Source organism: Marmota marmota, unplaced genomic scaffold (genome assembly GCF_001458135.2).
Source record: "Marmota marmota marmota unplaced genomic scaffold, marMar, whole genome shotgun sequence".
NCBI classification, from domain to species: Eukaryota; Metazoa; Chordata; class Mammalia; order Rodentia; family Sciuridae; genus Marmota; species Marmota marmota.
This window is the reverse complement of record NW_025999869.1, coordinates 25,289,744-25,310,081: the sequence shown is the minus strand read 5'-3', so window position 1 is coordinate 25,310,081 and position 20,338 is coordinate 25,289,744. Positions and strand designations below refer to the sequence as shown.

At 42.5% G+C, this 20,338-nt stretch overlaps 1 protein-coding gene across 2 annotated transcripts; it reads left to right on the top strand.

Annotated features, from left to right (window-relative positions):
• Window positions 1-12,325: 12,325 nt before the first annotated feature.
• Window positions 12,326-19,798, top strand: Cdkn2aipnl (CDKN2A interacting protein N-terminal like). 2 transcript variants are annotated; one of them, XM_015492769.2, is made up of 3 exons: window positions 12,487-12,807; window positions 14,617-14,716; window positions 19,463-19,798. In XM_015492769.2, exons 1-3 carry the CDS (start codon window positions 12,569-12,571, stop codon window positions 19,472-19,474), a joined length of 351 nt encoding a protein of 116 aa, XP_015348255.1. In that variant the 5' UTR covers window positions 12,487-12,568; the 3' UTR covers window positions 19,475-19,798. The 2 variants fall into 2 exon arrangements, with proteins under 2 accessions (XP_048639687.1, XP_015348255.1); XM_048783730.1 differs by lacking the exon at window positions 14,617-14,716 and having other exon boundaries at window positions 12,326-12,807.
• The last annotated feature ends 540 nt before the right edge of the window (window positions 19,799-20,338 follow it).

Below are 20,338 nucleotides of genomic sequence, written 5' to 3'. Positions count from 1 at the left end.
ATAAACAACAGCTATTTTGGGTGACAGGTGCTGGGCTGTGGAATTAGAAAAAAAAAAAGCTGCAAGGATTTCCTCATTGTACATTTTTGCATGTTCAGCAGGAATAAGCGTCATTGGGAAACTGCTGTGTGGCTAACATCACCCTTGGAGACAGAAGGCAGGAGTGGGAACTGTCCTTTCTCTGCCCCTCATCCCCCACTGTCCCCAGAGCTTGTCTCTTAGGTTTGACTTTATCCCCAGCCTCTGGAATGGATGCATTGAGGTTGTCAGATCTCTTGCAGGAGTGCTACTGCCCTTTGCTGGCCCCTTGTCGGCCCCTTGAGGACAGAACCTGCCTGTCCTCATGTTCTGCCAAAATTCATGCAGGCTACAGGCGAGGGATGAAGCAGGCTAACAACTTTGCTCGACACACCTCCACATGGGCCTGAAAGGCTGGTGGGGCTGGGGACGCAGGAGCGTTTGTATTTCAAGTGGCGGCTGCCCATGAATCACCAATTTCATTTTGTGCTCTCAGCTCTGCGAAGGCATCATTTCCACTAGCCTCACATGGAGCTGGCGGCCACAGCCTCTTAGTGGGGCTATAAATAGCAGATCATCAACTCACCTCTTCTGAGCTCATCACAGGCTCCTCGGTTTACTGTGTGTCTTCCAGCTGCCTGCACATCACTGTCACTCAGATTTCCCAGGTGAAACTTGGCTGAGAGACCCAGGGCACGCTTTGGGGGGGCTGCAGGGTTTTGGTTCCCAGAGCTTTACAGGGTGACAGCGAGGGCAATGGCAGACTTTTGAAGAGCTTGACATTTAAGACGTCATAATTATAATCTCGGGTCTCTGTGCTCCTCTCCAATTAAATGCAGCAGCAAGGGACTGTCATTTCTCTACAAGTCCTAGAAATCAAAGGCAAAGGAGTCACCCAACACATACCAGAGAAAGCCACACGGAATGGGTAGCAACAAATGAAAGGGTTCATGCCTTCCTGTGGACTCATCTCCTGACACTGAATGAAATACTTAGGGCTCAATGGCTTCAGCAGTGAGATGGCACTTTTCAAAATGCCTCCTAGCGCTCTCATACTGGGCACTCCCTGTGTGTCAGGCACTGTGCCCAGCTTCCACATGCTGCATCTCATCAAATCAACACAACAGCCTTCGCTTTCTACCTGCATCTACTCACAGATGCAGGTGTCTTGTCCAGAGTCACACAGACAGGATTTCAGTGCAGGGCAACTGCAGAGTCCAGTCTCAGAACCCTCACCCTTTCTACCTCTCTTAGAAAAGGACTGTGTGTGCGTCCATGTGTGTGTCCCCACATGTACAGGACCAGGGATCTGAACTATAGTCTTAGTTTCCCAGCTCCACACACTCCAGGAATGTAAGTAGAAGCCAGATGCTCACAGATTCTTCATCTTCCAAGTCTCTGGCTCTTTTGGCACCCTGAATGTCCCATGTCACCATCTTCTTCCTAATTTGATTTTCTTCTACCTTTTCCTGCAGGGAGAGTACCAGTCTCCAGGAAGCTCTTCTGGCCCCCCTTGATGGTGTTCCTCATAATTTTCTCCTCAGGCCCTACAAAAGGCAGAGTCAGGCGGGACTCCCCTCAAGGCAGCTTTATCCAATCTGCTTCCTCATTTGCCTCTCCAGAGTCACAGTCCCATGTTTAAGATGGGATGTTTTGGAGAAGATTTCTTGTCCCTTCTCAAATCACCTGAAACAAGATCTCAAAGGGTAGAGGCCAGGGTCTCAATTTCTAAAAACTTGCCCAGTGATCTGTCTAGCCATGATTAAGAAACCCTAAGTCAACAAAGAACAGAGGGAGCTCAGAAATAGAGCACTTGCCTAACCCGTGGAAGGCCCTGGGTTCAGTCCCCAGTACGACCAAAACCAAAAACCACCAAGAACCCCCTTGTCTAACTGACCTGGGCATCCTAGGGCAGCCTAGATCCAGCTTCTCTCTCCGAGCTCTCTGATGCATGACTGATATATGTATATAACTTTTTTTTTTTTTGTACTGGGGATTAAACCCAAGGGAGCTTTATCATTGAACTACATCCCCAGCCCTTTTAATTTTTTTATGTCAAGACAGGTTCTCACTAAGTTGCTGAGGCTCGCCTTGAACTTGTACTTCTCCTGCCTCAAACCCTATTTGCTGAGATTACAGCTATGAACCATCATGCCTGGCTAGCTTAATGTTTTTAAAGCACAGTTTATCTCCTGCCACTCTCCTGCTCAAAATCCTTAGGTAACTCCCTACTCCCTGCAGGAAAATCTGAAGGCCTTAGAGTGGCATTCAAGACCCTGTTCATGAGGTTTATCAATTCTGCCAGCTGGCTCCTGTCCCCCTCCCCACAGCAGAGTCACTTTTCCCTATAACAGGTTCCTGACCTGGCTTTCCCTCCTTGGCTTGACTGGACTTCAGATGGCAGTGGGGCTCAGTGGAACACACTGAAATGGCAGTTATCCTCCCCGAGACGTTGAGCCTTCCTGGAAGAGCAATGAGGAATGGCTGTTGGAACATCCCTCATAATTCAAGAGCCATGTTCTACATGGAGGGGTTTTGAGTGGTCTTCAGATGAAAGGAGCTCCTTGGGCAGACAAAACACCACAGTTGGAAGTAGCCAGCACCCGAGAGCAGAAGAGGTGGGTCCATGGTGAATTCAAAGGTGATAACAGGGCTGGGGACATATCTCAGTTGGTAGAATGCTTGCCTTGCATGCACAAGGCCCTGGGTTCAATCCCCAGCACCACAAAAAACTAAAAACAAATCATTTGGACTTTGTTCTATTTCCCATAAACATCTATCCAAAGTAAAATAAAAAGTGACTATTTTGACAAAAAGCGACAGTTATTTCACAGCACAGCCTGGAAATTGTCATCTGAAAGTGCTTCTGAGTGAACTTCTGGTTCACAAACTTCCGGTTAAACATGGCAGAAGATTCTGTCTTGAATCTGTCTACTCCTTCTCAAAGCCCTACTAAAAACAACTAGAAAGGAGTAAAAATGGGTATAGACAACAAGGTCTCAGAGACCAGGGGAAGAAATAGGAACAGATGAAGGATGTCAACACATTTTTGGAAGGTGGGAAGGGAGGAAAGAAATGGTGAGTCACACGGCAGTGTGGAGGAAGCGGAGGCCTGTGCCTGCAGCAAGGTTCCTGGGAAGGAGCAGGCCAAGCTGCTGGGGAAGGGAGGACCAGGCTGTAAATGGCAGGATCCTGGGGAGGCCAGGTGAGGTGGGCTGTGGGCTGATTACACCTGCCTGCTCCTGCAGGACACCTGGAGTTCTCTCCCTAGGGACTTTGGATCTGCACATCAGACACTGTTCTGGTTGGGTATGAGGAACATAATTGAAAATAAATGGGAATAAATGGAAACTAGATACTAAAAAGTCCCTTTTTTCCTCACCCTGCTTGTAGAAAGCCAGCAGCCAGGTACAATCCTCACCGCCAAGGCTGGAGTCTAAGGAACACTTTTCTGTAGATATTGAGAGGCTCAAGGCAAAGACCTATTGGGACCCTGAATGGGAGATACACCCTGTGCAGGGAAGTCCAGCATTAGATAAGCCTTGTCTAAGCATGCTGACCATCCAGTCATCTCTTTAGGACATAATCCTTTAATATGATCAGAGAGCCAGGATCTCCAGACAATTAAGGAACACCTCAGACAGGAGAGACAGGTGTATGCATGTGTGGGGGTGGGGGTAGGTGGGAGGGAAAGAACTCATAAAAATTCTTAGGGAGAGACAGTAAGATCTACACCTGAGTTAATTATCATGAAATTTCAGAATACCAGAGACCAAAGAAAAGTCCCTAAAAGAGCTGAATGTGGTGGTACACCTCTGTTATCCCAGGGACTTAGGAGGCTGAGGCAGGAGGAGTGCAGATTTCAGGCCAGCCTCAATAACAGCGAGAATTTGTCTCAAAATAATAATAACAAGAAATATATTAATTATTATTATTATTATTATTATTAAAAGGGATGGGGATGTAGCTCATTGGTAAAGTGTACCTGGATTTAATTTCTGGTACTAAAAAGAAAAGGGGGGAGGTGATGAAGAATTAGCCATCTACAAAACAGTCTTCCAAAGCTCTAAAGATATTACGGAGCTTCTGTAACCAGATCCTTTGCTCTGCCTGTAATCGGGTCTGTAGTTTCCCCACCTCCTTCCTGTGAACACTTCTGTTCATCTGTGCTGTGCTTCAAATTAGGCACTCAGACTCAGGATCTCATGGAATGGCCTAGGGCATGCAGAACAGCAAAGGAGTAAGTACAGAAAGTAAAAACAGACACCAAACCGCTGTTATAAGAACACCACTCAAGGTAAGTGAAAAGACTTGTCTAATTCAATAGAAAAACAGTTACATTTACAAGAGGCTTCAACATTCATCCATTGGTACCAAAAATTCCATCTTATATGAATATAAATAATGCCTTAACCAACACATAGCAGAAGTAATCCTCACTACCTGTGCTGTGAGGAGCGGCATAACTTCTGGTGGTAGGATGCCTTTGGGGAATATAATTTCCCTTGCCTTGTGATGTTAATTTGAGGCAATTATCATAAGTAGACTAAAAAAAGTTTTGCATATTATTTGTCCTTGTGAAAGCTATGTGTTGGAGAGTGAGGTTGTAGAGAAACCCAACCGGGGAATACTATGTGGGCCCTCCATACCTGCAAGTTCTTACCTGCTGGTAACCAACTACAAGTTCAAAATATTCTGAAGAAAGAACAACATCTTTTTTCTTACCATTATTCCTAAAACAATACATTATAACACTATTTACATAGCATTTACATTGTATTAGGTGTTATAAGTAATCTAGAGAGGATTTAAAGATGATTTAGAGACAGTAAGATGGCAAGTTTGAGGACAACCTCGGCAATTTAGTGACAGCTGTCTCAAAGTAAAAAATTAAAAGGGGCTAGGGTTGTAGCATAGTGGTAAAACACCTCTGGGTTCAATTCCTAGTACTAAATAAATAAATAAAAATATTCGGGAGAATGTACATAGGTTATATGCAAATACTACACTGTTTTATGTAAGGTTCTTGAGGGTCCCAGAACTGTGGATACTGAGGGACAACTATATTCAGAATGTAGATACTTCTGTAATAGTTCTAGATCCAAGACTGGGAAGCTTACCTTCTTCCAGAGAGATCAGAAAACCAGTTTCGAGAACTCAACTCACTCAATATTTTTAATGTACCTTCATATCCAGTTTTTGAGATAGGATGGGCAAAAGTAAAACCACTTCTCCAGTTCATTTGGTTATTTTAGAATTATTTTTTTTCACAGGAAAAATAGCTCCTCATCCTCTTTGACACATGAATTTAAGTTACTTGCTGAGCTTTCTGGTGGAAAGAAAAAGGAAACCTTGGAGCCTATGGTTTTTGTTCCCACCACCGAGTAGGAGGCCTGGCTGAGACATTTCCAGGGGGGATTGCTCCAGTTGGATTGGCCCTGCTTGGCATGGATGAAAATCAGAAGAGCTGAAAGTGGCCAGAGGGTAAATAAGGACTAGCTGTATTTCCAACCCTGTGTTTCAGTGCCAGGGCCTCTGGGCCAGAGGTTTCTACAGAGCATCAGCCACACAGCAGGGGGCTGCACAAAGAGAAGACAGGCTGCTTAAGAGAGTCTGGAAATTCAAGAATGTGTGTGTAGTGATTGCAATAACTATTCACCAGATTTAAAGGTTAAGCCTGCAGCTGGTAGGTATGGAAACTTAGGTATAAACTTTCTGGAGGGTAATTTGGCAAAGCATAGTAAAAGCTTTCAGAGTATACATGTTCTTTTGAATCAGGAATTCCACTTCTAGGAATTTATCAGAAGGTGGGGGGACCCTAGATGTCCATAGATGTCTAGTTAAAAGGATAAATCACAGTGGCAGTGATTAAATATTTTTATTACAATTTTTAAAACAGGAAAATGTTCCATTTTAGAAGGAACACAGCAGAAATGTAGTTATGAACATTCCTACATGCAATGACAATAAACTTGCAAACTAATGCATTCAGTAAAACCAGAAGAAAACTGCAATGTCCAAAGTGTTATTAATTGCTGCCAGGCTAAGGATGTGTAGCTCAGTGGTACAGGACTGGCCAGGTTTGTGTAAGACCCTGGGATCCATCACACCCCAACCCCGCAAAAAAAAAAAAAAAAATCTGCCATAGAACAAGAAACCCAGTGAGGACCCTTGAGTCAGGAGAGCCCATACAGCTTCAGAGAGCTCAGAAATCTCCAGGAATTATTCCTTTTCAAAAGGGCAGGATACCACTTCCAAAGAGAGCTAGGAGAACAAGGCTTACATTGAACAAATCAAGATTTCTAGGGACTAAGGGTGTATAGCTCAGTGGTAGAACACTTGCCTAGCATGTATGAGGCCCTAGGTTTGACCCCAGCATAGAAACCAAAACCAAATCCAAAACCAAAACAAACAAACAAACAAACAAACAAACAAATAAATAAATAAATAAAAACAGAAGAATGATTTCTTGGAGAGAAATCAATAGATTTCAATGATGAGTCTTGGAAAGCACTGGGAAAAGTAAAACTTGTAAAAGTCGACACATTCTCTTCAAAATAAGGGCTATGATGAAACCTGGAAAACAGAGATGGACAGAGCTCTGAAATCTGGAGAAGAGGTGGCTCCTCAGAAGGACCATGTGTGAATTTTTCCATCTGTCAACCCAGAGAGCTATACTTGACACTCCACCACTTCTTCAGGAAAACAGTCACCACCATAGACAGTGAGCAACACCCAGAATACACTTAATAGAAGAAAATCATGGGCCAAAGATTCTATCCAGCCAACTGATCCTCAAGTATAAGGCCCATAGACAAACATTAAAAAAAAACTGTAAGAAATATAGAAATATTCTCATAAGCCCTTTCTGAGGAACCTATTAGAACCATGGACCAACCTCTGAACAACCCTGAGGAAATCAGGGTAAAAGGATTTTCCTTGAGCACTGCATGAATTTAACTGTAGAAACAAAACTACAACAAATAACAGAGGTTAGGGTGACAGATCAGAATGCCAAAGTACCATATTTTAGGTAGCATACCCCAAAGTCATCAATACCAGAATATAATCAGCATTAAAAAAATAAAGAAGGGCTGGGGTTGTAGCTCAGTGGTAGAGTGCTTGCCTAGCATATGCGAGGCACTGGGTTTGATTCTCAGCACCACATATAAGTAAATAAAGGTCCATCAACAACTAAAAACAATATTAAAAAAAATAAAGAAAAAACAGAGCCAACCATGGAAGTGCACACCTGTAATCCCAGCTCCTTGGAAGACTGAGGTAGGAGGATTACAAATTCAAGGCTGGTCTGGGTAATTTAATGAGACTTTGACTCAAAAAAAAAAAAAAAAGACCTGGGGATGCAACTCAGTGGTAGAGCTGCTCTGGGCTCAATTCCTAGTACTGGGAAAAAGGAAAAAAAAAAAGCCAATCTAATTCATAAACATCAATGCAAAAATTTAAATAAAATTTTAGCAAACAAAATCTAAGACTACACAGAAAGAATACTACATTGTGCCTAAATGGAATAGTTTCATTTAGGAATGGAAATTTGACTGTATACTCTAAAACCTACCAATATGTCATAATATTAATAGTTCTAAATAGAAAATAACATGATTATCTTTGTAAATAATGAAATTGTATTTGATATAATCAAGCACTTTTTTGAACCACTGAGCTACATCCCACCCCCCTAGCCCTTTTTTAACTTTTTTTTTGAGAGAGAGAACCTCACTAAATTGCTGAGGCTGACCTTGTGATCTTCCTTCCTCAGCCTCCCTAGTTGCAGGGATTACAGGTGTATACCTGGTTAGTGCCTCACTTCTAATGAATAAAATAATCAAAGTAATGGTATGTCCAGTGATCTGGGAGTCTGAAGCAGAAGGATTACAAGTTTAAGGCCAGCCTCTGCAATTTAGTGAGGCCCTAAGCAACTTAGTGAGAACTAGTTTCAAAAAGTAAAAAGAACTGGGGATGTGCTTCAATGGTAAAGTAATTCTAGGTTCAATCCCCAGCACCCTAAATAAATAAATAAATAAATAAATAAATAAATAAATAAATAAGTGATGGTATGTGACCTGTGAGTCCAAAGCAATAAAATATTTTGGGGCTGGGCATGGTAGCACATAACTGTAATCCCAGTAGCTCAGGAGGCTGAGGCAGGGAGGATCATGAGTTCAAAGCCAGCCTCAGAAATTTAGTGAAGCTCTAAGCAACTCAGTGAGTCTCTAAAATACAATAAAGGGCTGGGGATGTGGCTCAGTGGCTAAGTGCCCTTGAGTTCAATCCCTGGTACAAAAAAAAAAAAAAAATTGGCTTTGTCTTCCTCTTTCTCTGAAGACCCTGCCATGTGAGGACCCTCATCAACCCTGTGTAGAGATTCATGCAGTGGAAAACTAAGACCTGCTATAAATAACTACATGAGTGTGCCATCTTGGAGGTGATCTTCCAGCCCCAGGCAAAAATTCACGTAACCGCAGTACCAGACAACAAGTAGACTGAAACTCATCAGATATTGAGCCAGAACCATCCAGATAAGCCACTCCTGAATTTCTGATTATCTTTTTAAGTCTCTAAATGTTATAGTCATTTGTTATACAGCCATATAACTAATACAGAAGGCAAAATAAAGATATTTTTAGACAGACAAAAGGAAAGAGAGAGTTCAGAACCAGCAGACCTGTACTAAAATAAATTCTAATGTAAAATTTTCAGGTGTAAGGAAAATGAAATCAGATGGAAGGTAAGAGCTAGATAAGGAATGATGAACACATAAAATGGTAAATATATGTGTAAATCTAATGTTTTCCTGGATTTAAGTTACTGAGGCTGACCTCAAATTTATAATCATCCTGCCTCAGCCTTGGAGGTCGCTGGGATTATGGGCATCCACCATTGGGCCTGGCTATATCATTAAATTTAAAAGTACATTACAACAATAAGAAAGCATAAATATGGGCTGGGGTTGTGACTCAGTGGTAGAGCGCTTTGGTTCGATTCTCAGTACCATATAAATAACTAAAGATATTGTGTCTATCTACAACTAAAAATTAAAAAAAAAGAAGGCATAAATAAATGGAGAGATATACCATACCATGTTTATGGATTGGAAGATTTAATTGATGTTAATTCTCCTCAAATTGATCTATAATTTCAATACAATACCAATTAACATATCAGCCACCTGTCTTCCCCCAAATTAACAAACTGATACTAAAATTTATATTGAAAAAGCAACAGACTAGCTAGACGTGATGGTGCATGTTTGTAATCCCAGTGGCTGGTGAGTCTGAGACAAGAGGATTAAAAGTTCAAAGCCAGCCTCAGCAAAATCAAGGCACTAAGGGGCTGGGGCTATGGCTCAGCAGTGGCACACTTGCCTGGCATGTGTGAGGCACTGGGTCCAATTCTCAGCACTACATATAAATAAACAGGATAAAGGTCTATCAACAACTCAAAAAATATTTTTAAAAAATCAAGGCCCTAAGCAACTCAGTGAGACCCTGTCTCTAAATAAAATACAAAATAGGCTGGGATGTGGCTCAGTGGTTAAATGCCCCTGAGTTCAATCCCTGGTACTAAAAAATAACCAATCAACCAAACAAACAAACAAACAAACAAACAGACTAAAATAGTCAAAACTATTGTTTTAACAATTTCATAAAAGAACACAGTTGTGGGACTTTTACAACCTGATTTTAAGACTTACCCTAAGCCGTAGCAAGGTTGGCCGACTGACCTACAGTCAAAGGTAGCCTGTAATCTGTTTTTGCCAGAATTTTAAGCTAAAACTCTTTTTAAATGATTGGAAAAGAAAAAAAAAAGAGGTGGTGAAATTGACTTTGTCTTTCTTAGTAAGTACTTTAAGAAAATCTCAGTCATAGCCAGTCCAACTGGTGCACACCTGTAATACCAGCAACTGTGGAGGCTAACGCAGGAGGATCACAAGTTCAAAGCCAACCTCTTCAACTTAGCAAGATCCTGTCCCAAAATAAAAAACAAAAAGGGGCTGGGATGTAGCTCAGTGGTAAAGTACTCCTGGGTTCAATACCTGGTACCAAAAAAGAAAAAAATAAGTTTGAATCATAAAAACAAGTTAGAAACAATAAACTGCTTAGTAACCGGTCTTTTGTGAAATGTTAATACTAAAGTTTTTTTGGTTTTTTGGTACCAGGGATTAAACCCAGGGGCATTTTACCACTGAGCCACATTCCTAGCACTTTTTAAAAAAAGATTTTATTTAGAGACAGGGCCTTGCTAAGTTGCTCAGGCTGACTTTGAATTGGGGATCCTCCTGCTTCAGGCTCCTGAGCCATTGAGATTATAGGAGTGCGCCACCACATACCCAGCTTAATACTAAAGTTTTAAAACTACTTCACATTTCAATGTATAATGTTAACAATTTCACATTACAAAAAATGAATACCTGTTAGCGCACTTTTTTTTTTTTTGTACCAGGGCACTTAACCACTGAGTCATATTCCAGCCCTTTTCATTTTATTTTAAATTTTTAGACAGGGACTCACTAAGTTGCTTAAGACCTTGCTAAATCTCTGAGGCTGGCCTTGAACTTGTGATCCTCCTGCCCCGGCTTCCTGAGTTGCTGGGATTATAGGCATGTGCCACTGTGCCTGGCCTATTAATGTGCTTCTCATTCTTAAAACACATGTCTAAATTTGCTTGCATATATGTGTATGTATATACACATGCCGCATCATTGATTGCCAAAGACTGTGCTAAATAAAGTAGTTGCTGCATGACCCTCAGTATTTTCCCATCCTATAGGTTGGGTTGACTGTATAGCTGTAGCTGCAGTTCACAAAGTCTGGATTCCTATTTCTGGTCCATCCTCTGCACCGTATAATCAGGTGACCAAGAATTTGACTCAGAGAATCCTCGACAACACTGTTTTCCCCTCCCTCCCTCCCTCCCTCCCTTCCTTCCTTCTTTCCTTTCTCTCTCTCTCTCTTTAGAGATGGGATCTCAATATGATGCCCAGGATGGCCCTGAACTCTAGGTATTTGCCACTGTTCCTGTTTATTGAATGCTTTTCACATTTGGTATGAATTGTCTGGAGCCTTGATTCTGAGCATGCAGGGGTGGGCTTGGGAATCTGCCATATTAATAAAGCTGTAAGGAAGTGTGATCTGCATTTTGGGAACTGTAGCTCTGGGCACCTAATCTAGACTGCAGGGAAGAAGCTGCATCTGTCTTTGGTTTCATACTCTGTTCACGCCTCTTCTTGCTGGAGTATGAGTAGCATGCTTTCCTATTAATGTAGTCAGATGTTGCTGAGCCTGGTGCTAGCCCTCATGAGGTGGAAGAAATAAGAAATAGGTAGATAGGAAGGACAAGGAAAAGATTTGGATTCAGAAGTTCTGTCATTCCCTAAATCCGCTTCCCTTCCAGGCCTGTTACTCCCAAATTCCTGGGAAATCTGTAAATCTACCTGTGCACTGTTAATTATCACCCTAAAGAGATTAAGCAAAGAGAGATACCATAGCTTGAGGAACATGTAATTCAGGAGACTTTCAAGTGCTATCTATTGATAAGATAATGAAGACCATATTAGCCTAAGAGATTGACCAAACCACCAGAACCCGTCTTGAGATCACCAGTCTGATATCATTCCTACATATCCAGCCTGGACAATTTAGTGAGAGCCTGTCTCAAAAATAAAATAACAAGGTCTGGGCAGTGGTCTAGTTCAGTGGCAGAGTGTCCCTGGGTTCAATCCCAAATACTGCCCCCCCCAAGAGTTGAGAATCCCCCCCAAAATATCTTTTACTCTTGAGATGGCCTGTATTATCCCTTGAATGCGTATCTACTTTCTTAAAGGGGTTTCACTAAGTTGCTTAGGGCCTCGTTCAAATACTGAGGCTGGCTTTGAACTTGTGATCCTCCTGCCTCAGCCTCCCCAGCCGCTGGGATTACAGGCATGCACTGCCAGAGCAGGGCTTTGAGTTTGCTCTAGTTTATCCTCAGCACCTAGCAAAGCGTCTGGCAAGTATTCATTGGATGGATTACTTACTTCAGGCCTTAACCTGAGTGGGGTGTTAAGACCCCTGTGAATAGATCAAAGAGAGACCCCAGGCAGCTATTTGTATAGATCCCCAGAAATTAGGGCATCCCTCTGTGGCACAGGCCTCTGCTGTCGCTCAGGATAGGGCGGTGCCTGGAGACCTCGCAGGGCAAAAAGGACACAGCACAGCTCTATTTGGCATCCAGCTGCCCACTGGAGGTGGGGGTGCCTGGACTCCACTGGCCGACCTCAGTTTTCCCATCGGTTCTCCGTGGGGTAGATCCCGAGCCGCCCTTGCAGTCCAGAGTACACCCACTCCGCAGCCGCGGCAGGCTGCGGAGGTGTGAGGGAAGCCTCGGGCGCGGCGGGCAGAGCCGGGGTACGCCGCCGGGCCCGGCGAGGGCGCTCCAGGCCGGTCCTCCAGAGCAGTCGCGTGCCGCCGGGGCCCCTCTAGCAGCCGGGCGGTGGCGCGGTGTGCGTCGGGAAAGCGGCGGGAGGATCCGGCCCTGGGCTGCAGCGCGAGCCATGGTGGGTGGCGAGGCGGCTGCAGCGGTGGAGGAGCTGGTTTCCGGGGTGCGGCAAGCGGCCGACTTCGCCGAGCAGTTCCGCTCCTACTCTGAGAGCGAGAAGCAATGGAAGGCCCGCATGGAATTCATCTTGCGCCACCTGCCTGATTACCGCGACCCGCCCGACGGCGGCGGCCGCCTGGACCAGCTGCTGTCCCTCTCCATGGTCTGGGCCAACCATCTTTTCCTGGGCTGCAGGTGCGGACCCCTGCCGGCCGGCTGACCCTGCTCCCTGCCCGCCGACCCTCAGCCCTCTGACCCAAAACCTCTGTCCCAGACTGAACCGGTCCCCAACCTCCCATCGCACTGGCTGTTCCGCCGGCTCCTTTCCACCTTGCAGCCCCTTGGAAAGATGCTTAATTTTTTCTGACCCTCAGTTTCCTCATCTGGTAAATGGGTGGTTATGATGGCTACAGGAATTAAAAGACGAACAGCTTAGTACATGGTGGGCTCGAGAGTTGCCACATTGCTGTTATCAGTATTACTAATTACTAGCTCAGATCACTACCTTTTCAGAGTGCGTTTTAAGTCCATTTGCTCCTTTCACTCACAAGGCAAAAGTGCATAGACTGAAAAAGACTCCCCCGCCATCAGATGAAGAGGCTGAGAGAGAGGAAATGATTTTTGTAGGGCATGCAGCTTCTGGCAGGATTGGTAGATTTTATACCACAATGGTAGGATCTGTGTCCCAGGACTTTGTCTCCCCAAACCCCAGACTATTTGATCCTGAGCAGGAGCTAGGTTTACTTTTTTGCCTTCCCTTTAGTGAACTTTTTTGAACTTATCTTTTTGTCAAGGTCCCAAAGTCCACTGCTTCTTGGCAACTGCATCAAGAGAGCAAGGTCCTGCTTTTGAAATGCCTGATTGACCCTTTTTTGACCCTATTAAGAAGGAGGCAGAGATCTTGAGGATTCCTTCTACCCTCTTACAGTTTCTTGAAGTTAGAATAGAATGACTTGGTTTGGTGCTGGTTTCTGTACCTTGACTCTGGTCACATGACCCCTCCAGGTCAACCCACTTGGATTTGCTTTGGTTTTGGTTTTGGTGCTGGAGGTTGAATGCAGGGCCTCTTGCATGCTAAGCACATGCTCTAGCACTGAGTTACACCCCCAACCCCAGATATTGGGATTTATTAGAATAGGATATACCAGATTCACCCATCCCAGACACACACTTCTCTCCTTTCTGCCTTCTGTACCCCTGGGAATTCTTGGTTAATAGGTTCAAGATTAGACGTATGTCAGAGAATGGAGCAAATGAACAAATGATGCTGTTTTCATTAGACAAACATTCTAGATGTTTAAAATAAAAAATATTTTTTTTGCCCTCATACCATATTCATGAATATGTACTGCCAGACATATGGTGCCTCTGTTTTTGAAAATCTTGAAACATCTGCTCTTATTGGCATTTCCAAAGCCTAATTCTGTACCCCAAAAGAGGAAGAACTATTTTCTAACCTTGTGCTGAACATATATATAGGTTTCCCCAACAGTATCAAGTTAGTCCACTGAAGAACACAGCAAAGTGGCCTGTGCTTATAGCCCCAACTATTAAGGAGGCTGAGGTAGGAGGATCACTTGAGCCCAGGAGTTCTAGGCCAGCTGGACAGCAGCAAGACCCTATGCCTGCCTGTCTCTGTCTGTCTGTCTGTCTGTCTCTCTCTCTCTCTCTCTCTCTCTCTCTCTCGTACTGGGGTTTGAACCTAGGGATACTTTACCACTGAGTACATCCCTAACCTTTTTTTATTTTTATTTTGAGACAGGGTCTCACTAAGTTGCTGAGGCTGGCCTTGAACTTGTGATCCTCCTGCCTCAGCCTCCTGAGTTTCTGGGATTACAGGTGTGTGTTACCATGCCCAGCAGTAAGACTCTTGTCTCTTTAAAAAAAGAAAAATTTAATACTTCTAGAGTTAAGTTTACAGTCTAGTAACTTGCAATTTCTTATTAACCCACAGTGACTAGTAATTCTTCCAAGGTTTTTACCGTACTACTTTTTATTGTGCAGTTACAATAAAGACCTTCTAGACAAGGTGATGGAAATGGCTGATGGTATTGAAGTGGAAGACCTGCCACAGTTTACTACCAGAAGTGAATTAATGAAAAAGGTAAACAGGATATCCAAGTGCATTTGATGAAAAAGTGTAGATTTAATGGTCCCTGATTTGATGACACATATTGGGGTACTGGTTTTTATGTTATTTTTTTTCTTAGTTGTAGATGGACTCAATACCTTAATTTAATTAATTTATTTTTTCATGTGGTGCTGAGGCTCAAACCTAGTGCCTCACACATGCAAGGCAAGCACTCTACCTCTGTGCTATAATCCAGCCCTGGGGCATACTGGTTTTTGAATACCTTGTTTATTATTCCATAGATCTATGCCCTTTCAGTTTTATTTCCCTGCAATTGGTATAAACATTTTTATAACTAGCTAACAACCCATCTTAATAAGTTATGCATTGTTGGTGGAATAATACCTAAACTCAACCTCTTTGGTTTGTCTACGTACACTCCATTTTAAGTTTTTTTCTTGATTTTAAGGAAACTGTTGGCTAGACTAGTGCAAAAATTTCCCAATTGTTAAAAAATCTTGTTGGTAACAAATTAGTGCATCAGTGCCCCTTCAGGGGAGGGCTGGACCAGACTTGTTTGGCCTCTCTGACTTGATAAGGAATGTGGCGGCTAGAGTAATGTCCAGATCCCATAGCTGCTCCCTAGTCTGCCGGGTTGGTTTAACCTGAGGCTCTGGGATTGGACAGGTGAGCTCTTGCCTAGGGTCTTGTATCTGTACCCTGGAGCTGCAGCTATGGAGAGGATATGGCTGTGGAGGAGATGCAGTGGGGTTTCCCAGCTACTTTTCCAGAATAACCCTCAAAACATGCATTTTTCACATTTTTCCCAGTCTCCTCATGTAGCAAAACTAATTGCTCCCTTATCTTCTGAAGTTCCTTGGGGCATTTGCCCCAGCAGATTGTGATGTTGATGGTGCCTGAGGTTTTAGTCCTTATAACTGCAACAGGCACTCAGAAAATACTTCCAAAATTAACCAAAGCAATAAAGAGCTTCCGGCCTCTTTTTAGTTGTATCTTCAGACATAGGTAAGCTCTTGTTTCACCCCAATTGGCATGTTTTAGGAGACAGGGCACATAAAGAGGTCCTCTTTTGAATAGTTGAATCCTCAGCTGCCTAGAAAGGCATTTTAGTCCCAAACTTGATTTCTGGTTTGTTTTTCTTAAAATAAAACATTCTTTGAGTTTTTTAATCTAAATCTGGGGTCAGAAGATTCAGGTTGGTGTTTGAGATGCTATTTTATTTTTAAAATCAGCTGCTAATATATAGCAGGGAGCCATGTGAATTGGTAGTTTTGGACTTTTTGGAGCCTTTCATATAATACTTTAAAAAATCCTTAGGTGTTCCAGAGTGGTGAGGGGGGCCCAGCCAGGAAGGAGCTAGATGGTTGCTGGCTGTCAGACTGTACCCCATGAGGCAGGGGTGATCCATCATTTTCTAACTGCTTGTGGCAGTCTTTTCTTGTTTTTGTTCCTAAGACGTTTTTGGCTATCCTTCAGATCTGCTTTTCTTATGTTAGTTAGCCATTTTACTTCTCTGTCTTGGTTTTCTGAACAGTAGCTATTCTCTTTCCAGTCCTGCTGGGCTATTAGAGATTAGAACACTCCATGATATTTGGGCTATAGATCCCAGAAAGAGACTAAAGAGATTTTCATGTCCTCAACATTATCCATAGAAGTGTGTATACATTGGGATGGATCTGTCTAAACTGTGGGGTTTTTTTTGGTACCTGGGATTGAACCCAGGGGCATTCCCCAGCCCTTTTATGTATTTCATTTAGAGATAGGGTCTTGCTGAGTTGCTTAGGGCCTCACACAATTGCTGAGGCTGGCTTTGAACTCTAGATCCTCCTGCCTCAGCCTCCTGAGCCATTGGGATTACATGTGTGTGCCACCATGCCTGGCAGGATATGTCTAAACTGTAAAGGGGTCTTTCACTTTAAAAATGTGTAGAGCCCATGCCCTGGGATGCTTTTTTTAAAAAAAAATTAAAAAAATTTTTTTTTTAGTTGTTGATAGACCTTTATTTTATTTATTTATGTGCAGTGCTGAGAAACGAACCCAGTGCCTCACACATGCCAGGCGAGCACGCTACCGCTTCAGCCACATCCCCAGCCCTGGGATGCTTTCTTGATATCATCTTTACATAAAGCGAGTCTCCAGAGCAGAATCCTCAGGCTTGAGCTTATCATTTCTAAAAGTAGTGCTGCCTGGAAAAAGCCTGCATGGGGGCCATAATTCTATACTTTTATGGATTAGGTGTGTTTTAACTTCCTTTATATGAAACTAATGTTTTCTTTGTAACCAAGTTTAATTTTAAACTGCTGGTCATACTGAAAATGAAATTCATTGCTCCTGAAAAGTGAGATTCTTAGAGGGTACTTTGAGTTTTGCAGTTAAGACTCTTCTAGGGGGCTGGGGATGTGGCTCAGTGGCAGAACACTTGTCCAGCATTCATGAGGCTCTGAGTTCCAGTTTCAGCACCACTAACAAAACAAAAGCCCATCTAGATGAGCCCATCCTGAGAACAGGCCATCCACCTGTGTGCCATGACTATCCCCTCCACTGAAGGCCGCTCTGCAAACCCACTGGAAAGAGCCACAGGGCCTACCCAGCAGTTTTGTCCCTTATCTGCAGTTTCTGCATGTTGTAGAAGAAGCTGTGAAACATTAGGCAACAGTGCCAGCCCTGAGTGGGGGAAAAAACCCTGATGTTAAGCCACACACCTGAAAATGTCCGTTGTTGTACTGCCCAGAATTGATTCTTAGCTCTAAAATTAGAGATCAGTTGGGTTTTAAAGCTAGCTAGCAAGTGGAAATGATCGCCTGGCATTGTTGGTATCTCAAGGCCAGACAGTGATGATGACTTAGAGACTTAAGCCCTCAGTAAGATTTTAAAAATACTTTTTGGCTATTCTGCAATTTTGAGGCAAGTACATCTCTGTGGTCTGTTCAACCTTTTTTTTTTTTTTTAATGTGAGAAATGAGTATTGGTCTTTGACAGTGGGATTTGATAAACAGTTGCAGTGTATGATTTTCTCTTGTGAAAGAGGGTTTCAAATACAAATATATTGAGCAGACAATCTTGATTATCCAACCACTATCCAGAGGCACCTGCTTGAAGCATGTGTGGTTGCCTAGCTCACCTGTTAAAAAGTGCTAATTAACAAAGAGGAGCAGCTGACTCAGGGAAGAGTGGCATTGCCATGACTGTCAGAGTTAATATTTCCAAGATAGTGTCTTAATAACGGAGAAAGGAGTGATTGACTAGGAAGCTGTCATTACTGGCTCAAACAAGTTGTCAACTTAATTATTTGGTCAATTTTTCCTGAGAATATTTGTATATTCCCAAGAGGAAAAACGGCAGGATGAAAAGGGACCGTAGATGAAATGTGGAAAAAAAGTTAGAAAAACCAGTGTGCCTACATTTCAAGAGGCACTTTTTTTATGCATTATGCCCAGTCTTGGTAAGCTCTGAGGTAATGCTTTGGTGAGAGTAGCCATGTTCTAAGTATTGACAAGTATTGCTGAGTATTTAAAACAAATTCAACCTGTCAGACTCATTAATACAGAGATCTTACATCTCAAGATAAAAAATATGCTCAGTGAAACTACTTTTAATCTGTTAGAAGTCAAAAGAAGCCAATATTTTTATCTACCGCCCAGGATGGTTGAATCAACTGCTAGTACCTTGTGGAAAAGACTGTACTGTGGCTGGGCATGGTGGTGCATGCCTGTAATATGAGCAACTCCAGAGGCTGAGGCAGGAGGATCACAAGTTTGAGGCTAGTCTGGGCAACTGTCTTAAAATAGAAAATAAAAAGGGATGGGGATGTAGCTCAGCAGTAAAGCTCTGGGTTCAATCCCTAGTATCAAAACAAAACACTGTACTTTTAGCAACCCATATCAGTGGCAACTGATGTACTGTTGTAGTTGGGGGTCTGTCCTGTTGGAAATTTGAGAGAGAACTGAGAGGACTTTTCTTCTTTAGACCGAAGATGGTTTTTTTAGGTGATACTGCATTCTTTCAAAAGGAGAAAGATTTCTTATATTTTGCTTTTGTTGAGGAATTTCATTTTATCATCGCTTAAAAAGACTGACTGGCTTAGCTAAGAAAGAGGTCATACCTTGAAATCTCTGATTACTCAAAAGACTCTCAGATTGATTCATTACTAAATGTTAAGGAAATCCACTCAAATACAAGGTGACAGCCAAAGTGATTTCTTCACACCCTGCTTAAAATTTGTCTAAAGCCAAGTTTAAATTTACCAAAGGTGCTAGAGAGTCCCCAGAAAGAATATATCTGCTTCAGTTCACCACTATTTGAAGACATGCTTTTACAGTTTGTAATAGTGTGAACTCCAGAAATATATACCTTCACATCTCCTAAATACCCTGACTCAGTGTGAGATGTTGTGAATTACTACCTGAATCTGACTACTTTTAATTTAGACCAAAAAGTGTTTGTGTGATTCTGCGTTTAGAACCCTTCACTGGAGAGCATGAAGGTGCATTTCAAGTATTTCCGTTACCGCTTTAAATTGTGAACATTTATAGATTGCAAGAGACAAGACAAGAAAATTAGATTCTGGCTTCGAAATGGATGATGTGGTCAATGTTTTGCTAAATTTTCTGTATGTAGTAAAATATTAATAATTTCTGAGTAGACTTACCATCTGGATAGTACATAAATATTATATCACTGCTATATTTTAATTTATGAAGATGAATTCGATTCACTGGACTGCATGGCTATATAACCTTTTCTTTTTTTCCCTCTCAGCATCAAAGCTAAGGAGAAGATGTATCACATTTTCATCATGGGCCACAGGCTTAGAGAGGAGGCTGGAATGAATGTGACAGTGACCACAGCAGCTCTAGACTCCTGGTAGAGGCAGTTGGAATGAAAAAGGAATCTGTCTAGATTGGCTTATAGAAGTCATTATTCTTTCAGTAGCTACCACTGTAAAAGTATGCATGGATATTTATGTATTTATAAATCATGCACTCCAAGATGATTTCGTCAACATCATATAAGCCTTTGTTCAAGATGTCCTTTTTTTGTAAATGTTGTAATAGTGGCAGGTAATGAATTTTATAGTTTGGATTTTCAACAGTATACCTGTAAGTGTGATTCTGGGTTTTTTTTTTTTTTTTTTGCCTTTTTTTCTGACTAAGGCAAATCAGATCTTTTATTTCCTTATTTCTACATGAAATTCCTTATTTATACCATACTGTTCTTCACTGTCATTATATACCTATCTTTGTGTAGGAAATGAGAATCACATTGTGGGCTAAGGTACTCATGAGCTAGCTATAGCTAGCTCATGGGAAGAGGCAGTCTACAATAAAGTATCTGGCTGCCCACTGCGGTGGTGTGCACCTATAATCCTAGTGGCTGGGGAGGCTGACGCAGGAACATCACAAATTCGAGGCCAGCTTCAGCGACTTAGCAAGGCCCTAAGCAACTTAGTGGGACCCTGTCTCAAAACAAAAAGGGCCAGGGATTTAGCTCAGTGGTAAAGCACCTGTGAGTTCAATACCTAGTACAAAAAAAAAAAAAAAAAGCATCTGGCCTTATTTTAAAATTCATTGCGGGCCAGGGGTGTAGCTCAGTGGTAGAGTGCTTATCTAGCATTCTTGGGCCTTAGGTTTCATT

Bases quoted from the DNA above. Each gene is read 5' to 3' on its own strand.
- Cdkn2aipnl (XM_015492769.2), top strand. From the start codon at position 12,569: ATGGTGGGTGGCGAGGCGGCTGCAGCGGTGGAGGAGCTGGTTTCCGGG. The intron at 12,808-14,616 runs GTGCGGACCCCT...TTTATTGTGCAG, and splicing joins CATCTTTTCCTGGGCTGCAG to TTACAATAAAGACCTTCTAG.